This window comes from Hydractinia symbiolongicarpus, chromosome 1, assembly GCF_029227915.1.
Source record: "Hydractinia symbiolongicarpus strain clone_291-10 chromosome 1, HSymV2.1, whole genome shotgun sequence".
In the NCBI taxonomy this organism is placed as follows: Eukaryota; Metazoa; Cnidaria; class Hydrozoa; order Anthoathecata; family Hydractiniidae; genus Hydractinia; species Hydractinia symbiolongicarpus.
The window spans coordinates 23,997,234-24,017,925 of NC_079875.1; the positions used below are offsets into that span (position 1 = coordinate 23,997,234).

General features: G+C 32.8%; 2 protein-coding genes across 4 annotated transcripts; both read left to right on the forward strand.

The window, feature by feature from the left end:
- The first annotated feature begins 38 nt into the window (after window positions 1-38).
- Window positions 39-12,822, forward strand: LOC130647617 (ubiquitin-like modifier-activating enzyme 6). Of its 3 annotated transcripts, none has more exons than XM_057453550.1 (27): window positions 39-228; window positions 557-651; window positions 732-760; window positions 987-1,081; window positions 1,443-1,545; window positions 1,949-2,029; window positions 3,094-3,216; window positions 3,534-4,404; window positions 4,474-4,518; window positions 4,694-4,723; window positions 4,835-4,940; window positions 5,146-5,212; window positions 5,841-5,879; window positions 6,961-7,050; window positions 7,121-7,201; window positions 7,476-7,607; window positions 7,864-7,915; window positions 8,083-8,146; window positions 9,031-9,100; window positions 9,423-9,494; window positions 9,574-9,679; window positions 9,894-9,970; window positions 10,384-10,497; window positions 10,879-11,006; window positions 11,327-11,414; window positions 11,495-11,589; window positions 11,957-12,822. In XM_057453550.1, the coding sequence occupies exons 1-27, from the start codon at window positions 188-190 to the stop codon at window positions 12,093-12,095; spliced, it is 3,033 nt and encodes a 1,010-aa protein (XP_057309533.1). In that variant the 5' UTR covers window positions 39-187; the 3' UTR covers window positions 12,096-12,822. The 3 variants fall into 3 exon arrangements, with proteins under 3 accessions (XP_057309533.1, XP_057309540.1, XP_057309548.1); XM_057453557.1 differs by having other exon boundaries at window positions 1,446-1,545; XM_057453565.1 differs by lacking the exon at window positions 7,121-7,201.
- Window positions 12,823-13,764: 942 nt separating this feature from the next.
- Window positions 13,765-20,251, forward strand: LOC130647654 (MORN repeat-containing protein 1-like). Its single transcript, XM_057453599.1, has 13 exons — window positions 13,765-13,915; window positions 15,150-15,221; window positions 15,460-15,669; window positions 16,412-16,502; window positions 16,715-16,802; window positions 16,968-17,064; window positions 17,539-17,652; window positions 18,127-18,265; window positions 18,348-18,477; window positions 18,582-18,654; window positions 18,737-18,893; window positions 19,443-19,612; window positions 19,790-20,251. Exons 1-13 carry the CDS (start codon window positions 13,813-13,815, stop codon window positions 19,918-19,920), a joined length of 1,575 nt encoding a protein of 524 aa, XP_057309582.1. The 5' UTR covers window positions 13,765-13,812; the 3' UTR covers window positions 19,921-20,251.
- The last annotated feature ends 441 nt before the right edge of the window (window positions 20,252-20,692 follow it).

Here is a 20,692-nt window from a genome sequence, read left to right on the forward strand (position 1 = left end):
AGTCCAGGGGATTAAGCAGAGCTGCCTGTTTTAATTCACGTTTTTGTATTACATCTATTTAGGTTTAAAACTGGTTATTTTCTTATAGTTTTGGGTGTCCATTGTCCTCTGTCAATAAAAATGCTATTATATTTAAAGAACCATTTTGTTTTTATAGTTGTACTAAAAATAAAGTAGAAGAATAAAAATGACAGAAGAGAACATCGAAATAGACGATTCCCTGTACAGGTTTGTTTGTTTTGATTTTAAATGTTTAAAATGTTTAAAATGTTTAAAATTAAGTGTAATAAAATTAAACTTTAAAGATAGTCTAATAACATTAGCACCCTCCTTCCCAGTTTCAATACCACACCCTATTTGCTAGTCGAATGTGGCTGTTGCAATACTGGCATCTTTGAAACCTACCAGCTAATTATTAGGATTGTATGATCCTCTTAAAGAATAGCTAGAAATTGGATTTTCCATTCGTTTTTGTCTGAGATTATAGGTCTGGTATTTATTTTGATTTATTTGGTCAGTTAGGGTAATGTAAAATTTGCAAATTTTTATACTTCAGTCGTCAAAGATATGTACTTGGAGATGGTGCAATGCAGGAGCTGGCAAAAGCTCATGTTTTGATAGTTGGACTTGGAGGAGTTGGGGTTGAAGTTGGTGAGATTTGCTATGAAGTTATAATAAATTTTTAAACAACTTGTAAATGAGATCTATTATTTGTATTTTTGTTGTTGCAGCTAAAAATGTTATCCTGGCAGGAGTGAAGGTAAAACGTTTGTACTTAAATATTTTAAATTTTGCAAATACTCAGTATTCACAGCTTTCACATTCACTAAGTTGATTAGTAATAAGTCATTTTGGTAGATAAAATGGAACCAAGACATTACTTTGAAGTCATATGCAACTAATAAGAAATAAGCAATAAGCAATCTAGGGTCTCCACGAGAAACATTCCTTAAACAAATGACAAAGAATCTGTATTTATCTTTTAGTCTGTCAGCTTGTTCGATAACAATGCAGTAAAACTGGAAGACCTTGGAACTCAATTCTTTTTACGACAAGAAGATATTTCTAATAACTTGACCAGGTAAAACATTTGCCAACTGATATAACAATGAAAATTTAAAAAGAAGCAGTCACAGTTGTTATGGAATCTTTGAAAATTTAAGAAAATGACCTACAAAACAAACTCTAACTGTTATGTGTCACCAGTAAACTATTGGTGCCTAAGAATTAACATTTGGTATTGCTTTAGAAGCTTTTCTCCTGAGTAAATCTGTGTGTGTAACATCGAGGAAAACTTTTGGTTATAAAATTGTTTCTTCATAGCTACCTCCTTAATACCATGAAAAACAATTTTTTAGTGAATTTCTTGAGGACTACAGTTCATATTTCTCTAAGGTATTTAACCACTGTCATTAAAATGGTTAAAAAATATTTTTTGCAAGTAGGGCTGTTGCATGCTGCAAAAGATTGCACGAGCTGAATCCCTACGTAAACATTGATGTTGTTGAGAGTTTGGACAACATTGAAATATTAACAAAATATCAGGTGAAGTTCATTGACATTATTTTTTTACAAATCTTTAAGTAATTAACAGTTATAACCATGCTTGAATTATCAAAATTCAAAGTAATGTTTTTGTTTAGAGAGAAAAAAATTGTAATAATGTAGTGCTCATTGCCAAGCACTCTAATAAGTGGTCTTCAAAAACACTGATTTCAAACATGCCTTCTCTAATAGACACACCTTCATTAAACACAGCCTTTTAGATGGGAGTTTATTTGAAACAATTTAAAAAATGAATGTCACTAATAATAAAAACCCATTCGAAAGATGTGGTTAAGGGTAATGATATTTGAATTAACAAAGATGAAAAGTGTTTCAAAATTTTATCTTGCTGATAATGAATATTGTTTACTTTGTTACATTTTGAGTTTATATTTGTGTTTAGTGTGTTGTGGTGACAGAGATGCTTTTTGAAGATCAGGTCAAGATGAATGCATTCTGTAGAACACAAAATCCACCAATCAGAGTATGTATTATAAATATTTGTTTTTCAGATTTTTCGTAAGGAAAAAAGAATGAATGACTTTTTTCAAAGTTTTTTACTTGTGTTTGTTACTATGTGGCAGCTTGAATTTTGCATTGCACAATCTTCATGAAGTATGCCAACATAAAAAATGGTCACAATAACAACATTCTCATTCATTAACCATTGAAAAAGTAACTCTTTTACAAATACGCAGTTTTTTGTTTTTGTTTTACCCTTCTTAACGTTAAATGTTGACTTTTGTTTGAGAACAGCATAATTCTATTTTGACTAGCTCTGTCCTATTAAAGCAAGGTTAAGGTAAATTTTACGATAGCCAATTTTGTCTCTGTAAAAGCATTTTTCAGTGAACTTACAGTTGCAGTCCTTTGCTAAATTTAGAAATACAGGATTTTTTTTAGGTTGTAACAGGCCTATCAATAAGAAAATAACACCAGAGCAATACATCGCTCCCCCAAGGTTACAATAATTTGAACTGGGCGAGCAATCTGAATAAATAGAATAAGTTTATAAACACATATTTTATCACAAAGTCTTTTATTTATTTTATTTTATCTATTTTTTTATCTATTTTGGCTTTTTCAATGTAAATAATAAAGAAAGGGAACATTAATTTCCATGTGAGATGAATTAATATTGCTCAGCCAGACAAATTTTTTTTGGAATTGGGGGAGCAATTAATGGTTTAACTAGTTTATCATTTCTCAGAATTGGACGAGCCTTTGCGTGAGCAAGAACAATTGCTCTCCCTGTATTGATAGGCCTGTTCTAATTAGTCGATTTATAGCTATTATGAAACCATTCATATAAAGGTCTGAGAAGCCATACATTTGTTATGTTGACACCAGCACCAATTGGTGCTATTCATGCAATTTCTGATTTAATGGAATATCCTAAGTCGGAAGTTTGTTGTTAACATTGACAAGTTAACTTTAAAAATTGCTAAGAGTGTGTATCACACACAAGGATCTTTGAATCTGCTTCTTCTTTTAGCGCAAGAATGTAGTGTTATCAAATAGTTTAATTTTCCCAACTCTTTTATTTAGTACATTTCTTGCGATGTGTATGGAGTGTTTAGTTACTTGTTTTGTGATTTTGGCGACAAGTTTCAGGTGTTTGATTCAGATGGTGAAGAATCAAAGGAAATCTTTATGAAGTCAATAACCAAGGTAAATAGCCATTATTTATTTTTTATTTTGTTGCCTATTCCGAATAGAACTTATCTGACTTTTTGGACCTACCTGGTGAAGGTGAGGTCCTATTTGACTTGTGTCCGCCCATTACTAACTTTTCTCAGAATTGGGTCATTATTCTGATTTTTTGCACAAAAATAGATATCAATAAGGCCCTGAAATGTGACGGACTCGGTTTATGGAGAAAAAATCTTAGTGACTCAAAAATGGCTGATTTATGCGCAAAAACGGTCTTAAAACATGATTTCTTACAAATTGATGTGCATGCGAATGTTTTTCTTTTTGTTTTTTAGGAAAATCCTGCAGTTGTTGAAACGTTAGATTACCGAAGGCATGGACTGGAGACAGATGATAGTGTTACTTTTCGTGAAATTAATGGAATGACTTCATTAAACTTCAAGACATTTAGAGTTAAATATATAAACCCCTACTCTTTCAGCATCAATTGTGATACTACAAAGTTGAATGACTACCTTCATGGAGGAGTGTTCGTTAAAACGAAAGTCACAAAGACTGTCAACTTCTCATCGCTTGCTTCCCAGTTGACTTCACCAGATATTTTATTAAATGACTTATCAAAATTGGAAACGCCAGTGCAGTTACTAATTGGCCTAATTAGTATTAATAAATTTGCAAGCCAAAATGGCAGCTCTTTTAAAGATATAAGTGTTAAGGTTGATGAAGTGTTGAAACTTGCAGAGGATTCCAATGCTTTGATGGAGTCTAAACAAAACAAAATTGATTCCGAACTTGTGTTGTCATTAATACGTACATGCGAAGGAAAGTTGCCGCCTCTTTGTGCATCAATTGGTGGAATAGCTGCACAAGAAGTTTTAAAAGCAGTGTCAGGAAAGTTTTCTCCTTTAAAGCAGTGGGTACTACTTGATGCCATGGAAGTAGCAAATGATGCAGACGTTACCATCAAAACATCCAGATACTTCTCATTAAATAAATGCTTAAAATCAAGTTTGATTGAAAAATTAAAGTGCTTGAAATTGTTTATGGTTGGATGTGGTGCTATTGGTTGTGAAATGTTAAAGAATTATGCCTTACTTGGTGTAAGCATTGATCCAGATGGACTGATCACAATTACAGATAATGATCTTATAGAGAAGTCCAATTTAAATCGACAGTTCCTTTTCAGGCCATGGCACATACAGGCAAGTTGAAGTTGTTAATAAAAATTGAAATCAATGAATTCTTTTTTGTAAGTAGTTATCCTTGTTTAGAAAGCAAAATCAGTAACCGCTGCTGAAGCTACCAAGGAAATAAATCCAGGTACAAAAATATACATAATTTTTTTCCAATGATTTTGGTGTTGTGGAGTTAAGTTTTTATACTGAATACAGCTTATTCTATACATACACAATATTAAACAGTTCCCTCTTTTCCTGCCCTTAATTTGTTTTCTGGAAATTCTGATGTGTGATACATATCTTTTTTTTGTTTTAAGATTTGCATATTTTGGCGCACCAGAATAAAGGTTAGTATAATGTACAACGCTTTTGTTCACTGTTGAGAGTTCCAAAATGCTGCTTGTTACTGTATATTCCGTATATCAAACTTTTTTTAAAAGTAATTATGCTATTATTAGTATCATCTGCAACACAGGAGGAAGTATACAATGATGCATTCTTTGAGAAACAAGACATAATTGTGAATGCTTTGGATAATATCGAAGCCCGAAGATATGTTGATGGGTAAAATTTGTCTTTTTTTTGTGTAAAAAATTTGACCATATTTTTTACACAAAATATATTTTTTAGTAAAAACACTATCATAAGAACCAATTACTCTATGCTAAGTACCAACTAGCTTGTGAGTTTAATTTAATAATTTAATAATTTCTCAACCATGTAACTTTTATGCTGATATTTTCTAACTTTCTGAACTTTTTTTTTGTAGTCGATGTGTAGCTAATAAAAGGAGTTTGTTAGAAACTGGAACAATGGGACCCAAAGGTCATGTGCAGGTATGTAATCTTAAAGGTTACCTCCCGCGAAAAATCAAGTTGAGCACATATGAAAGATCTTTGAAATTTCTCCAGAAATCTTTTTATTTTTTTGAAAAATCTTTATCCGTTCTTGAGATATATTTCTTAAAAGTTGTGCTGATTATGCGAAATTATGACGTCATGAGCTAGCTCTAAAACATGTATTTTATTGAGCATAATTATGGTAACTAAATATTGAAATTTATGTAAAATGTTCAAAACGTCAAAGTGAACGGCCCGAAAGCGTTTTTAACTCTATATGGCTTGTCAAAAATGTTAAATATAACACCCTCGCAGAGCTAGGGTATGACCATCATGCATAATTAGTGAATCTTCTTGGTCCAAATTCTAAAAAGCCAATCAAGAATTTTGAAAAAAAATATTCAAATTCCTAGACAACCTTTCAAGCTCTTTCATATGAAATTAACTTTATTTTTTTTGTGGGAGGTAACCCTTAAGGTTTATTAGCTGTTTATCCAAGCTGGATTTTGTATCATTTTTTAACATTTATCTTTATAGCATGACTTAAATAATTGTTGTTTATACTGTACCAATCTAACTGAAACGTTAAAAACATGTAAAATGTATTTGACTACCATTGTTTTAGGTTATTGTGCCGTATGTGACAGAGTCTTATTCAAACCAGGTAGTTAACAATCTATATGCTTCTAATCCATGTACATAAAAGTAATCTAATTATTGAATGATTGTGTACAGTGTATTATCTATAAATTCTCAATTGAGGTCTGTAGACCGCAATTAGGAATTTCAATGATGGTCTCCCAGAGGAAGCCCTCTCAGATGCCTGGAAACAGCCGATTTCTTCTAAAACACTTTTGCTACATCAACAAATTCCACTTGTACATTTCACATTTCAAATAGAACATGTTCTTTCAAATTAGAACAAAAAACATTCGAATTGTTGATTTCAAAGTTGCGTAATAATATAAGTTACGTAATAATTACAGAGCCCCTAGTTTGTTAATTTTAAATAGCGCGAATCTGAGCTGAACTTTTTCGGTTACTGGCAAAGTGGTAACAATCGCTAAAACTATTTGAATAATCAAGACATGATATCTAGTCCAAAAGAGTGAATAGTGTAGTTTTGGTGTTTCCTGGCATTTATCAACATCAGAATTTTCAAATTATACATGCTTTTCAAGATCATTGTAGCTTTTTTAAAATCTTCCATTGGGAAAAATTAGGCTACTTTTGATTGGGAAGAGGCCGTTTACCGGCCTCTATTTACGCTAGCTAATACCCTGGTGAAATAGTTCTTTTGGAAAGTTTATAATTAATTAATGAAAAAACACAACATAGGAACAATATTTTAGATTTACCCAGAGTGCTATACATGTTGTGTTTCAGGTCTTTGTCAATATGCATCCTTTTCTAATTTACGCTGGCATTGACAAAAGGCCAAGACGAATGCCAACGTGTGAACAAAAATTCTTGTTAAAGTCAATAAATTTTTGTGAATAAGGTTTTAAGTTAGATTTGACTTAAACTTACAAAAGTTTTGCTTTTATTTTCTTGCTACATTTAATGGTGCTTTATTTATGTGAGCAGGCGATCACAAAGCAAAGTATAAATTGCTGGGGTGAAACACAGGCTTGCCAATGTGAAGCACAATATTACATTGACATGGCTTTATAGCTAGCAAATGGCGTAATATGTCAACAATTTTTTTTCAACTTAAAATAACGGTTTTGACTGATTTCTTTAAGAGAGATCCTGCAGATGAAGACGTACCGTATTGCACTTTGAAATCATTCCCACAAGTCATAGAACATACTATTCAATGGGCAAGAGATAAGGTATTCAGCATTCTTACCAAGCGTTTACCTGTTTACCTGTGAAATTAATCTGCGTTTTGGTTTATTTTAGTTTGAAAGTCTGTTTACTTTAAAGCCAAGCAGTTTTAACAAATTTTGGGAAAATTATCCTGATCCACAACAACTGGTGCAAGTAAGCAATCTTTAAATTAACAACATGTATTTTTTAAATGAGCTTTGAGCTGTGACCAAAGCAATGATCACATTTGTATATTTGTATACAGAAAATTATTATATAAAATACTCCCTACAATATCTAAGAGAAAAGAGAACAAACTGAATAAATACAAAGGTGTTGATGTGATAAGATTTCTAGGAAGCCTACAGTTGTTGAATTTACAATACGGCCAAAGCACTGTGTATAAAAATGCAAAAAAATAAATAATGTTGCAGTTTGTTCTTTCTAGAATTTAAGTGACAGCAGTCAAGCTCCCGACGGATTTGGAGATGCTGCTAGATTGTTACAAAAGAAGCCATCTGATTGGACTTCTTGTTTGGTACTAGGTCGTGAAAAATTCGAGAGATATTTCAATCATAAGGTAAGTTTTTAAAGTTTGTTAGTTTTACTGAAGGTGAAAGAATTTTTTTATTTGCAAGCCAGGAATAGCGGTGTTTTAAATAAGATAAGGTTAAAAAAAAAATCATTGTTGCAAACTATATTAGGATAGAAGGATGGTGAGTTTCAATGGATTTATTAGCCTCAACAAAATTAGGGGCTATGCTTTGGAAAGTTTTACTTTTAGTATTAAGTTGGAAGGAGAAAGCTTATTATACTGTAGTGTGTTTTGTATACAGGCGCTACAGTTGCTTCACATGTTTCCATTGGACACAAAGCTTTCCGATGGATGTGAGTTGATTTAATCTGATTTAATTGAGGTTTAAAATAAAATTTGTTGTACATGTCTTTTGATATTTTTTCTTTACTTTTTTAAGAACAAAGAATATAATATTTTTGCGTACAGTTTTTATAAACAATATAATATAAATTCAATTTTTTAAAATCATTCTTTTTAGCTTGGTTTTGGCAATCACCAAAGCGCCCTCCAACACCAATCGACTTTTCAGAAAAAAACTTAACGTGTGTAATGTTTTTACCGTAATCTCTTCCCCACGACAATAATCCATAGAAATGTTTTTTGAACACTCAAAATTTATTTTAACTATTTTGTATATTAAAAGAACTTGTAAAAATAATGTGTAGAGCTAAAAAAAGGCTATGTGGTAGGTGAGATTAGTTGCACCTCTGGAGTTTTTTGGATATACTGGTATATGAAATATACGAAACAGAACTATTCCTAATTAAGCAAGTGTTGCTTATCATAAAGTGATTTTACACAATATACATACAAATCTGAATAATTGTGATGTTCTTATAACAACGAGATTCTAGCGTTGCAGAAATTCAAATGCTTTGAAATTTGATAGTTATGATTTAAAAAAATGTTTCACAGAAATATCCCATACCTTGCAAATTGTATCACAATATACCATGTAAACTGTATTTCCATAAGTGCTACAATCGTGTACAAAAAAGTTTTCAAATAATGTTAAATATCATACCCACAAGCAATGATTTTACGGCCTGCTCACAAAGATTTTGGGTAATATGGCTAGATCTGAAACCTCACACTTTATTGCTGACATCAGCGTGGCATATTTTTCATTTCATTTACTGGATCTACGCAGCATTTTCAACCTTTCTCACCACCCTATGCATTTAGCTAAGTCACACTTTAGTAGCCTTTTTTTAGTCAAACAGACATTGGAATAAAAATTAGAAATGTAAAAAAGGTCGCGGTATAAAATCATTGTGGTGTGCACAATGCAAAAAATCACATTAGTTAATAATTGTATCATTTTTTATTTCACTATACAGCACTCTTATATTTCTCCATCTGTGTTAAATAGGTCAAAATTAATTTAATGAAGTAAAGTTTTAGTGTTTTCTTTTTTTACCTTTAGACATCTTCAGTTTGTTATTAGCTATGCAAAATTAGTGGCTAGAGTAAATGATGTTGAAGTAAAACCTGAGGTAAAAATTAATTCACGGGTGATACTATTTTTAGCTTGTTTTCTGTTACTTTTCTTTGACCATAAGGAATATTAAACAACGTACTGCTAAACAAATTAGTTCAATACAAACTTGTGTACTGTAAATGACCGCTTAATCAGCCTTGTACAGTATCCAAAAAGAATACATAAAAGTGAAAATTTTGTTTAAATAAACTTCATATATTAAATTAGTCCTTTTTCTTGATATAAAACCAAAAGTACACGACACCAAGTTTCACACTGGTCATCAGAAATTTACAAGTATTACGTATACAAAAGGTAAAAGAAGTATTTTTTTCTAGGATTTACATGAAGATTATATTTTAAGAATTATAAATGCAGTCAAAGTTCCTGAATTTATAGCTTCAAATAAGGTATGAGTTTGTACAATGGCTCCTGTATTGCTAATCTGTTTGTTACCGTGTTAATTGTTATTGTTTGTTGTGTTTGTAGAAAATTGAAGTGGAGGAGGGTGACAAACCAGAAAAACAACAAAAAATAGACGAAGATAAAATTAGCTTATTGATATCGTACTTAAGAGACAATAATGTAGCAACTCGTAAGTTACACGTTCTTTTTAAATAAGGCTTAATTAACCATACAGTTTTCTGCTGTGCAAGTGGCAAGAACCACGCAATGCAGTATAAAAAGAATAGGCGAACTCGTGAATTTTTCCACAGGCTAACGACTAGTAATGTATATTTCATTAAGTAAACAAACAAACACTTCAAAGACTTGTCAACATGATTTGTAACTGTTTTTTTTGTTTATAGCAAGCAAGTTATCAATAGAACATTTTGAAAAAGATGATGATGCAAATAGTCATATTGATTTTATCACAGCAGCTTCTGTAAGTATAGCCTAGTACTTCTGTTATCTGTTGTTAAAAAGTATTTAAAAAAAACATGAAAACATCTAAAAACTACAAAGAGGAAAAGATAAAAGGTATGAGAAAAAAATAAGAGAAAGTAATGATATTGCTCTAGTTGCTTCAGGCTAAGGATTGATAAAACTTTGAAATAATGAGGATTTGCATCAATAGACCGATAACGTCGTCAGAATCCTAAATTGGCAGTTTGACAGACCAACCTTAACAAAAAAATGAAAAGTGGCGACTCAAAGAGTTATGTAGCATTTTTAACTTTAGTACAAAGCAACCGTTTTTATCACAGTTTATCACACCAGAAAATAATTTTTTATCTGTTTTAATTTGTAAGGTGGTTTTTGTTAACAAAGTAAAGATCAATATATCTTTTATTTTAGAATTTGCGAGCAGTCATGTATAACATTGAACCAGCTGATAGATACAAAACGAAGCGCATCGCTGGAAAGATTATTCCAGCCATTGCTACAACGACAGCAGCAATAGCTGGATTGGTGAGTTTTCTTTTTTTGCTTTTTTATTATCCGCCTTTGCATGATTTTATGGCAGTGCTAGAATACATGAAATGGCAAATAACAAATGTAATATATAAAAGTTGCAATACCGAAATAACTAGTCGTAAGCTCTTAAAACATCCACAGAAGCTTTTGTAGCATCAGTCGAGCAGATAAAACATTGTTATTATAATTTCTGATTTAACACATTATTTCAACATTAAACCTTAAAATAGCAAAATTTTAATGTGTTTGTCCTTGGCGCAGTGACAAAGTTAGGCTCTACTCTCCTTTTCTAAAGACTTAAATAGATTTAAAGACTGAAATATTGATTGTAACTTAGATATGTCAAACTTTACGACTGTTTCTTGTAATTATTAGGCATCCATTGAGCTATTAAAAGTTGTTGATCAGCAACCACTAGAAAATTTAAAGAATTGTTTTCTTAATCTGGCACTACCCATGATGGTGTTATCCGAACCTGGTGCAGCTCCGAAAACTAGAATTACGTAAGCATTGTTGGGTTTTTCTTTGTTTTTTAGAAACATTATTTTAAATTGGATAAACACTACAGTTGAGTTTAAACAAAACAAAGGATCTTTAGTGCCAGTCTGCTGTTCAATATTATTTAAGCATTAAAAGTGTTGATGACTGTATTACAGTTTAATTATGTGAATTACAATTGTCATAAAACTATGTACACTAATTTTTTAAATGATTCCTTTCCATTTTCTTGACATCATGTTGATCATAGAACTTGTATACATCAAGGCTTAAAATAATTTTCATCTGCCTAATAAACTCACAACAAGCATCATATTTGTTTTAGTAATGACATAGAATTTACTTCGTGGGATCATTGGGAAGTGCACGGACATAAAGAATACAAGCTAAAAGATTTTATTCGACATTTTAAGGTATGGTTTACTTTTTATAATCAGTTTGAGTTTAAAATTATAAGCCTTGTTGTGCATTCGTTATTATTTTATTTTTTTAGGATAAATACAAACTTAATATTAGCATGGTTTGTCAGGGTGTTAAAATGATTTATGTACCTGTAATGCCTGGTCACAAGAAGCGTGTAAATGATACGTAAGTTGTTTTTAGTTGCAACTAAGTGTGTCCAGTCATATCAATAATATGTAGTCTGAGGGAATTACCATATTTCCTCTAAATCAACTGAGCAATGAGCTATTATCAACTGACCGATGAGCTATTTAATTTGTTTCGAAGTTTACTAGAGATGGCAGGGTTTAAATAGGTGGATGATTGTAAAATTATTTTTAAAATCACTACAAATTGTGAAAGGTTAAAAAAAAAAACACTCATTCTACACTTTTACGTTGCAACTTTTACTTAAAAAACAATACACAGAAAATACAGTAATTTTATCTCCAACAAAATCTCAACCCAAAACAGTACTCTTTATAGAATACTTTCTATTTTTTACTTTTTTTAGTATGTTGAAACTGTTGAAACCTGGAAAAGATGAAATGTATACAGATTTGGTCATTGCATTCGAAGCAGAAGTCGTTACTGATGAATATGATGATGATTTGCCAGCTCCTCCAGTGCGATATTTTTACCAAAGCACGTGAAAGCAATGTGGTTTTCTCATGAATTATACTTTAATTTTATTTAGAAATTGTTTTCAGTTTTAACTATTATTTTCTTTCAACTTGTTCGAACATGGCGAGATATTTACAAAAATTCAAATATTTTGATCAACTAGTGTAGAAGACACAGTAGAAATCCAATTTATTAGATATGTTGTTCCAAATAATTTATCTTTAAAATTTCTGCATGGTGGAAAATATTACATAAAGAAGGATATCCTAATTTTCATTTGAGCAAACCCTTTGATTATTATGACTCGCCAATATTATTTGAAAGCATCGTGCTTGTTATAATAAAAAAGTTTTTATATGGTTGAATTTTTTTAAAGCACAACAATCTTTGGCACGGTTGAATAAGGAACGTAAGTGTTTTTGTGAACTTTTTTATAATTTTTTTATAACTACACAATACTATTAAAGCATGTCAATAAAAAAACGCAGCCAAGTTTTTCGTAGTGTTTTTTTTATATTTTTTACTTGCATTTTTTTATCTAAAAAAATTTTAATTTATTCAGTTTAGTTTTCACTTGTTGCAGGACAGTTTATTTCCTTACTAAATAATAGACCCTAAGCAGTTTTCTTCGTTCGTATGCTTTTAAGGGATATGGTTGTATAGTAGTTTGGAAGAGTAATAGTCACGTGGTTATGTAAAAATATTTAACACTTGCTTTACAAATCTGAAATACATTTTTTTTGATTCGTTTGTTAATGGAAAAGTTCATTTCATATTTGTTAATTTCTTGAGATACAAACTTCACCGGCTAATCAGATAGAAGATATAGCACCAGCCAATCAAATTGAACCATTTCCATATCATTTCATATATTAGCTCTTCTTTTTAGATCTTGTATCATTTTAATATTTACACCCAACCTTCCTGCTTTCCTTTTGATTTTCGAAAAAGTACAAAATGTTAAGGGAACTAAAGATGCTACCACACTGTCTCAGAAATGTGATTCCTATTTATTTAATTATATGACCGTTACACAATTTAGTTACGAATTTAGGTTATAAAATAAAGAATAATTTTCACGTTTTTTTTTAAAAAATCTGAATTTTTACTTGCATTATTTCTAATAAACCAGGTAGTCATGGCTACATTGTTAGTTGCCGGGTATTACCTTATTTGGGAAAAGTGACAGAATTAAGTTTTTCCCCAACAGAAATTTTCCCAGACAAATGATATTTTCTGACTAATTTCCTCCCTGAAAAATGATTTTTCTCAACAAACGTGCTTATGTCTTCAGATCATCTTCTTTATTTTTACCGAATTTAGAAAAAATGTTTGCAAAATGGCGAAGAATAAAAAATTGAAAATGACTGCAGGAAAAATATTCGTTGGACAAAAGTGATAATAGCATTTGATGAATTTTATTCCCTAACGAAAACCTTTCGTATATAGAATATAAAATGTATGAAACTGCGAACTTTTTTCTGGAGTGTAGACATCACAATTTACGAAGATATGATCTACAATCGAAATTTTGCTAAAAAAACGTTTAAATAATTCTTTGCTTTGCATTTTCTTAAGGCTCCTGTTACACAGAGTTATTCACACCCATGGGAAAACACGTTCTTTCGTTGGGACTTGTTGGATCACTGAACTCGACATGGAGGATTGGGCTTAAAAGAAAACAAAATGATTTTTCTTACTATTAAATTTTTTTTTTCTTGTAGAAAAAAATGCATAATGTAAATCATGCCTAACAAATCAGCTTTACAACGAAAGAAGTTCACTGGATGCAAAACAACCAACGTGCAATCAGGCTATGTGGGTGAAGTAAAGAAAAACTTGAGAGAAGGTATGAAGTCGCTTTATTTTAGTCTAAACTATACTATGCTGAAACAAACGAAAATTGCTGTGCCATTTTTGCTTCTTCCACTCAACTGAAGTGTCTTAAGTTCTATGCTTTGGGAAAAATGCGTCATTTTTGACTCCTGTGAATTTATTTTGGCCCAAAAAGAAAAGTAGATATAGAGTTTTCCCTTCTATCAATAATACATCTAGGCTCCGCTTGTTTTTCCATGGAGCTACTACTCTCTCGCCTGTTCAAGATAACCATAGCAATTTAATTTGTAAACAATCTATTGAGTGGTGGACCTTGATAAGTCACACTTACCAAAATAATTTAACAAATAAGTACAACTAAACAATTATATTAACCTTTTCTTTTTGTTGAAAGTAATTTGCAATGTGTGAAAAAGTTCGACAGACTTTCACAAAATCGAGCAAAAAAAATATTGACCTCAAAAAATTGTACGAAATATTTCACTCAAGCCCAAAGTTCTTTCAAGGTTGGATGGGGCAGGTAGGTTCAAAAAAGTCACTCATGAAATACAAAAAATTATCAAATATATTATCAAATATAATTTCTTGACAGAATGGCGAATTTGTAAAGCGTTCCAATTTTTTTGCAGAACCGTAGCTTGGTGGTTATAACTCTCGCACTTTGTGCGGCAGACCAGGGTTCGATTTCACTTAGCAGCGATACAATATGGGCAAGCAAATGTTGCCATAACTCCAGGTTAACCCAAGCTATGTTCAGTAAATTGGGGAAATAGCACGTTTTTTATGTTTTGTTTTTTATTTCTTTATTTTTAAGTCAATTTTACAGTAGTTTATAAAAAAACTAATTTAAATCGACTGAAAAAGAAACAAAAAAAACGTAAAAAAGGCTCAGCAAAATCTGAGCACTGGGTTACATATTTTGCAGGAGCAATCACTACCCTTTCAAGACCGTATGGAACGACGAAAACTGAAACGCGAAGGAGAGTTTTTGACCGGAGATGGGACAGAGAACCATAAAATCCCTCTCCGATTAGCAAGACTGTATGGGCCGTTGGATGTTACACGGTGTTGTCTGGTAGAGCGTAGACCCTAATTGGGCCTACGTAGCTCAAAATGAGCATTAAATACTCTAGGGTTCCCCATCTAAGGCATGACCCCTCTTGGAAATAATGAGCAGGGTATATCCCTCGATATTTGCGAGGCTAGCCATGTAAAATATGCACATCTATCTATCTTCTTGCATTTAGGTTATGGTGTATATACATACCCAAACAGTTTTTTCCGCTATGAAGGAGAATGGCATGAGGGAGTTAAAGATGGTGAGTGTGTTCATGTCTCTACTGAGGTTTTTGTCACTCTAGTTGACGACAAGGTGTATTTTTTTAGATATAGGAAATCTTGTGTGTTAACGTTAAACGATTTTTCACACATTTTGATGGGGATGGGGGATCCTGCACCCCAAAAAATGATCTGATATAAATGAGTTCCTTTGTGAAGGGAGTTTACACTTCTAGTATTTTGAAGATAAACATCATGAACATTTTTTTTATTGTATAGGTTTTGGAAAGTTGAAAATGAGAGATGGCAGTTTCTACGAAGGTCAGTTTATCAACGGCGAAATTGACGGTACCGGCATTCGGTACTGGGCTCACACTGACAACACCTACGAGGGTCAGTTTGAGAACGGTGAAATGTGTGGAATGGGAGTGATGAGTTTTGGTGATGGAAGTCTCTACGAAGGAGCGTGGCTAAATAACAAAATGGAAGGTAGCATAAATTTTATGTCACGGTTTGTATCTATTCCTCTCCGCCTTTTCGCTTTAATCCTGCTTTGATTTAATCACCGCGATATATACCGAATTTCTCAGATTTAGTTTGACAGCACGTTTTTCATCGTCGAACAGTATTAATTCGACTTAACTTGCCGCGTTCCCGTTACGCCTCATTTTAAAACAGGCCAAAAGAACCATGTTTGGAACAGCTTGTGAAATGTTTTTTTATTAAGTCGGAAAAATTTACGCTATCCACAACTCTCAACCTACAGGCTCGTCGTAAGAATAAATTCACTGAAATTCACCGGTCACTTATCGCAACTACCATCTTTGAACAAACAGCGAACTGTGAAAAACCAGAGGAATTCATCTGCCAGGAAAATCAATAACAATTCTCGGCCATCGCTAATTGCAGAATATCCTCGCGGACGAATAGCAAACATTAAAATATAGACTAGTCGTGAACTTGCAAATGGCTGTCCATTATACTTGCATTTGTTATTTGCTATGTGTATCAGTAGTACAACCCTTAGAAAATTTTCGCGAGTCATTAAAAAATTTCACATTTGCGATTTCGGTTTAAAAATATTTCGTGCGTTCTTCACACGACATCATCAGCCTTTGTGACATTCAACGCATATTATTATTACTATAAATGTGTATGCAAGTAAATGTTTAATTTTTATTTTCGTTTAATTTTTTTTGCTTTCTTAATTTCTTGTGTTTTTTTTACACAGGGGAAGGTGTGTTGAAAGGAACAGATGGTAGTAGCTATGTTGGTGCGTTTCATTTGCACAAAAAACACGGCGAAGGGAAGCAAACCTACAGGTAAGTTCTGTGCCACTTTTCGTATTTAGTGTCGAAGAAATTGAATTGTTTCCAGGAGTACTTAAATTTGATTTCGATCTTGTTTTTTTTCTTTGATATTTCAAGGTTTACTTTCAGGCTCTTTTCAAGTGAGAACTGTTTGATGCGTATTGAATGCGTATGTGGCAAGCTTGTGTAGAATTTTACAGGTTTTTTATTCTCACTTTTTTTAGCGATACCTCAGAATACGAAGGAGGGTGGATAAATGGTATGAGACATGGCCACGGTGTCATGGAATTTCATGATGGTTCTGTTTATAAGGTAAGTTTTATTGAGTTTATAAACATTGCACCTGTTGTATCGTAGACACAACAACCAAAGTATTTTCCTCAATAGCTGGCAAGTTTTTTTTTTAGTCATATTTCAATGTGACTGTGCCAAAATTGTTTACAACAAAAAAAAATGAAAAAAAATTCCATTTTCCAGGGTCAATGGAGAGCGGATCAAATGAACGGTGAAGGAGCAATCGTTCACCAATCAGGTGTAACTTATGAGGGAATGTGGATTAACAATCGTCCAGCATGTGAGTACCTTTAGTCGTGACCCAAATATTTTCTGTGATAAAGTTTTAAACTATATGTTTTTGCCCTAATTACTCCAAGAATAAAAGCTACAACGTTTTCGCCCAAAATTTGCACAGTCAACAAAACAACTGTTTAAAATTGGGCCTCATCATTTCTGCCAACTATTTCAGAATCACAATCTTTGGGGTGTCAAGGGTATTCCGTTTAATATTTCCTGTTCTGTCTTTAGCGAGGTTGTTTTGGTAAGCAGTGTGGAACGTAGACCATGATGTTATGTTTTTTATAAGAATTGTGATTTTTTTGTGTAGCCTTTAAAAGCATTGCGTTGCTTGTCAATTAAAAAGGAATCTCTCATTCCACCTACATGTTTCCCTTACATAAAGATAAAAAAATTGATTCTGGAATCAGTGACGGATTACTTTTTTTTTTTTTTTTTATGTTTTACGACATAAAAACTTTTATATATATATCAGTGGAGCCAGTAGAATTGCGCATTGTTGGTGATAAAAGTCTCACTTTCGACCAGAACGAGGTTGTGTTTTCGCTTGAAGTTGAGTGTCGAACGGCGGATGATGAAGTCACCACAGGTATTATTTTTATATCTGCAGACAATCTGAATTCTTCCTGCTCTTGTGGACGAGTTTTAAGAGAAGTAGAAATGGTTGTATAACCGACATATCAAGCAGACCTTTTTTGACGTTACGATTCAGTCATTTTTAGCTCAATTTTGACAGCGTTATTTGCCCAAGCCTTTTAATTTTTCGCCCTCTGTGATTGGTGGAGAAAAATGTTTGGGTGTAGTCAAATTTAATAGAATAATTATGCAAGTTGATAATTTTGGAGCTTTTAGCAATAATTACTTGGTCGTTATAAATCCGGTTAATCCGGTGCTTTTGATTCGGTTACGCTTCGGGAATATTGGGAAACACCTGGAAAAACAAAAGTGTTATGTCATGCAAAGCATTCCGAGTATTCCGAATGTGATAACAGCTCGTATCAATCTGTGTTAAAGAAATTTGTTTTGCTCTCCTCGCTAATAACGGGGTGAAACCTCTATTTAGAAAATGGTCGGATGTTTAGAGTGACTGCGGGTGTTCGAATTCATGACAACACTTCACCAACAAAAATTTCCTCTTCGAAGGCCCTCATCACACCTTTATCACCCTCCAGCGCACCTGTTGAAAGTCGAACGACGCCCTTGTACGATTTTTATTTATTTATTTATTTTTGTTTGTTTTTTGTTTAGAGAAGATAATTAATACGCAATATCTTTTTGTTTCAGTGGATTTGTTATTGAGCCATATCCCATTTGTTGCAAAGAAGAGAAATCTTCCGTTGAAGAAATATTAGAAGAAACCCAGGAGGAGCGTGTTAGTAGCAACACTTCACCGTTTGTGCAAGCTGACGATCAGGTGTGTTTTAAAGTGGTCTCATTGGTGTGTTGTTTTACAATACTTGAACACATCTGATATTTTTCTCCCTGTACAAGTGTTTTCATCGTGTTTTCGAATTTTAGGAAAGCGAGACACGCGAAACACTGGTAAACGAAGACAATCCCGAACGATACGAACAGGATTTGTCCGATAGTGGTGTGTCTTTGGTTATATTTTTTGAGACCATTACATTGTTTTTATCTTGTTTTTGTGTTTCTGTATACTTTTGGGTCCGTAGAAACGCCATCCGCAGATTTCCCTTCTGTACAACCGCAAACGACAGTGAACGGAAGCACCAAATTCATCAACCTGATGTTACCAGCGATACCGAATCTGTTAACGAAAAGTTCCATCTGTTTCACGCCTGAAAGTAAGGACAGTCATAATGCCGTCAGGTATGCTTGCATGTGTTAAAGATTATTAAGTTTTACGCATTCGCTTTATATGTTTGCGGGTTCTTATTTTTGTATAGTTTACGCATGCTCTTTGTATTTTTGACTTCTTGTTGTTTTTTAGTTTTTATACAGTCCTCTAGCAAGACGTGTTTATTTATGAATTACCTCGTGTTTTTAATTCTTGTTGTTCGATAACTTAATCAGAGAAAAACAGATTTTTTACGGCATGAGTGTTGTGACAGAAAACAGTTCATAGTATTTAACGTGACTTGGTTATAAAAATACTGTCATACATAAAACGGAAGAGTGTTTTAAACTGAAAGTAAAAGTCGGTGCAATGTGTCTTCATGTATTTTATAAGCAACACGAGGTTCAAATCCTTTAAAAAAACGAAGCAACTTGTCAGCAAAACCTAATCTAAAGTGGGTGAAGAAAAAAAGGGCAAAGAAAAGGGACATAAAAATAGAAATAGTTTCTGACGTGTTCAAAGTCTTTACATTCTATTTTTGATCAGCGCATCAGCGTAACTAAACCATTTCATGATTTTAGGAGTCGGAAAGGCGCCGAAAGTGCGGTTCTGAAAGCAGAAAACAAAAAGAAATTGGAACTGGAGAAGGTGGACGTTCGAGAGAACAGTGCAACTGCCAAACGCAAAAAGAGGCAAAATAAAGTGGAAGAGAAGATGAATAAAACTTTAAACGAAGTGTACTGCAAACCAGGTGAGTTTGTCTGGATGGTTGGTTGATAATCTGTACCACTGTTTGAAAATGTGGTTCATATTTATTTCTGTTTAAACTGACACGCAAAATTAAGTCCGTTCGAAGGTGTTGGTTTAGAAAGCATGTTTTTAACGGAGAATTCAAGTACCCTAAAAAGTTATTTATTTTCATTTTCAGGAGAATATGTCGTTATAGTTGAAGATGTCACCAGTCCGCCCTTCCTGGATGTGACGTTAGACCCTGTTTACATTTACGTGGACGTTCAATCGACCGTGACACTAAGTAAAAGTAAAATCGATAAACGATAAAATTGTTGTTGATACTAAGAACTGATACTAAGTTGATACTAAGAACAAATAAGTACCAATCTCGTTTCCAATCCCCCCTATTTAGTTTATTTTAAAGAAAAGAGAGATTGAAACTAGAATCAGAGGCTCTGTTGTTTTTTGGCAAGTTCCATTCTTACAAACGAATCCTTCCCTTTAGAAGTAAAACTTCTGAAAAACGATGATGGTTTTTGATAAATGTCTTGGTAGATGAAAGTTGTACCTATAGTTATATATGATCGTATTTTTATATGTATATATATTGTTTAAATTATTTTTCTTACAGTAATATATTACTTTGCTCTTGAAATAATCCCTTTCCCTAACTATGGTCTTTTTAGAAACGGTACTGTCCGGACGTTACATGGAGACCTTAGGGTTGTATGGACGGAGCTGTCCTGTCGTGCTTTAACATAGAAGCGTTGTTGTGTGGTAAATTTTTGCAAAATGCTGGAAAATAAAAAGGGTTGAAACACTATTTAAAACATCGGATTAAGTTATGCTTTTACTTTCAAATCCGAGCTATCAAAATGCTTCTTTAAACCACGCAAGTACACCAAAATCTGTGAATAAGAAACGCGCGGGACGAAGAGATAGTGTTCATATAAAGCTTAAAGACGAGTTACGCCCATCCGCCCTTCTCCCAAGCGTTCCTTTACCTCTGATCCGTTGATACGGAGCTGATGCCCTGGGAACGAGTTTGGTATACTACATGCACGAACTAAACTGAACCAATTTTTGCAACAACAACAGT

What these genes read in the sequence shown, in the direction of transcription:
- LOC130647617 (XM_057453550.1), top strand. Translation starts at nt 188, where the DNA reads ATGACAGAAGAGAACATCGAAATAGACGATTCCCTGTACAG. An exon ending in CACAAAATCCACCAATCAGA is followed by an intron (nt 2,030 to 3,093) that starts GTATGTATTATA and finishes TCTTTTATTTAG; the next exon opens with TACATTTCTTGCGATGTGTA. An exon ending in TTCAATGGGCAAGAGATAAG is followed by an intron (nt 7,051 to 7,120) that starts GTATTCAGCATT and finishes GGTTTATTTTAG; the next exon opens with TTTGAAAGTCTGTTTACTTT.
- LOC130647654 (XM_057453599.1), top strand. Translation starts at nt 13,813, where the DNA reads ATGCCTAACAAATCAGCTTTACAACGAAAGAAGTTCACTGGATGCAAA. An exon ending in GCTAAATAACAAAATGGAAG is followed by an intron (nt 15,670 to 16,411) that starts GTAGCATAAATT and finishes TTTTTTACACAG; the next exon opens with GGGAAGGTGTGTTGAAAGGA. An exon ending in GAAGGGAAGCAAACCTACAG is followed by an intron (nt 16,503 to 16,714) that starts GTAAGTTCTGTG and finishes CACTTTTTTTAG; the next exon opens with CGATACCTCAGAATACGAAG.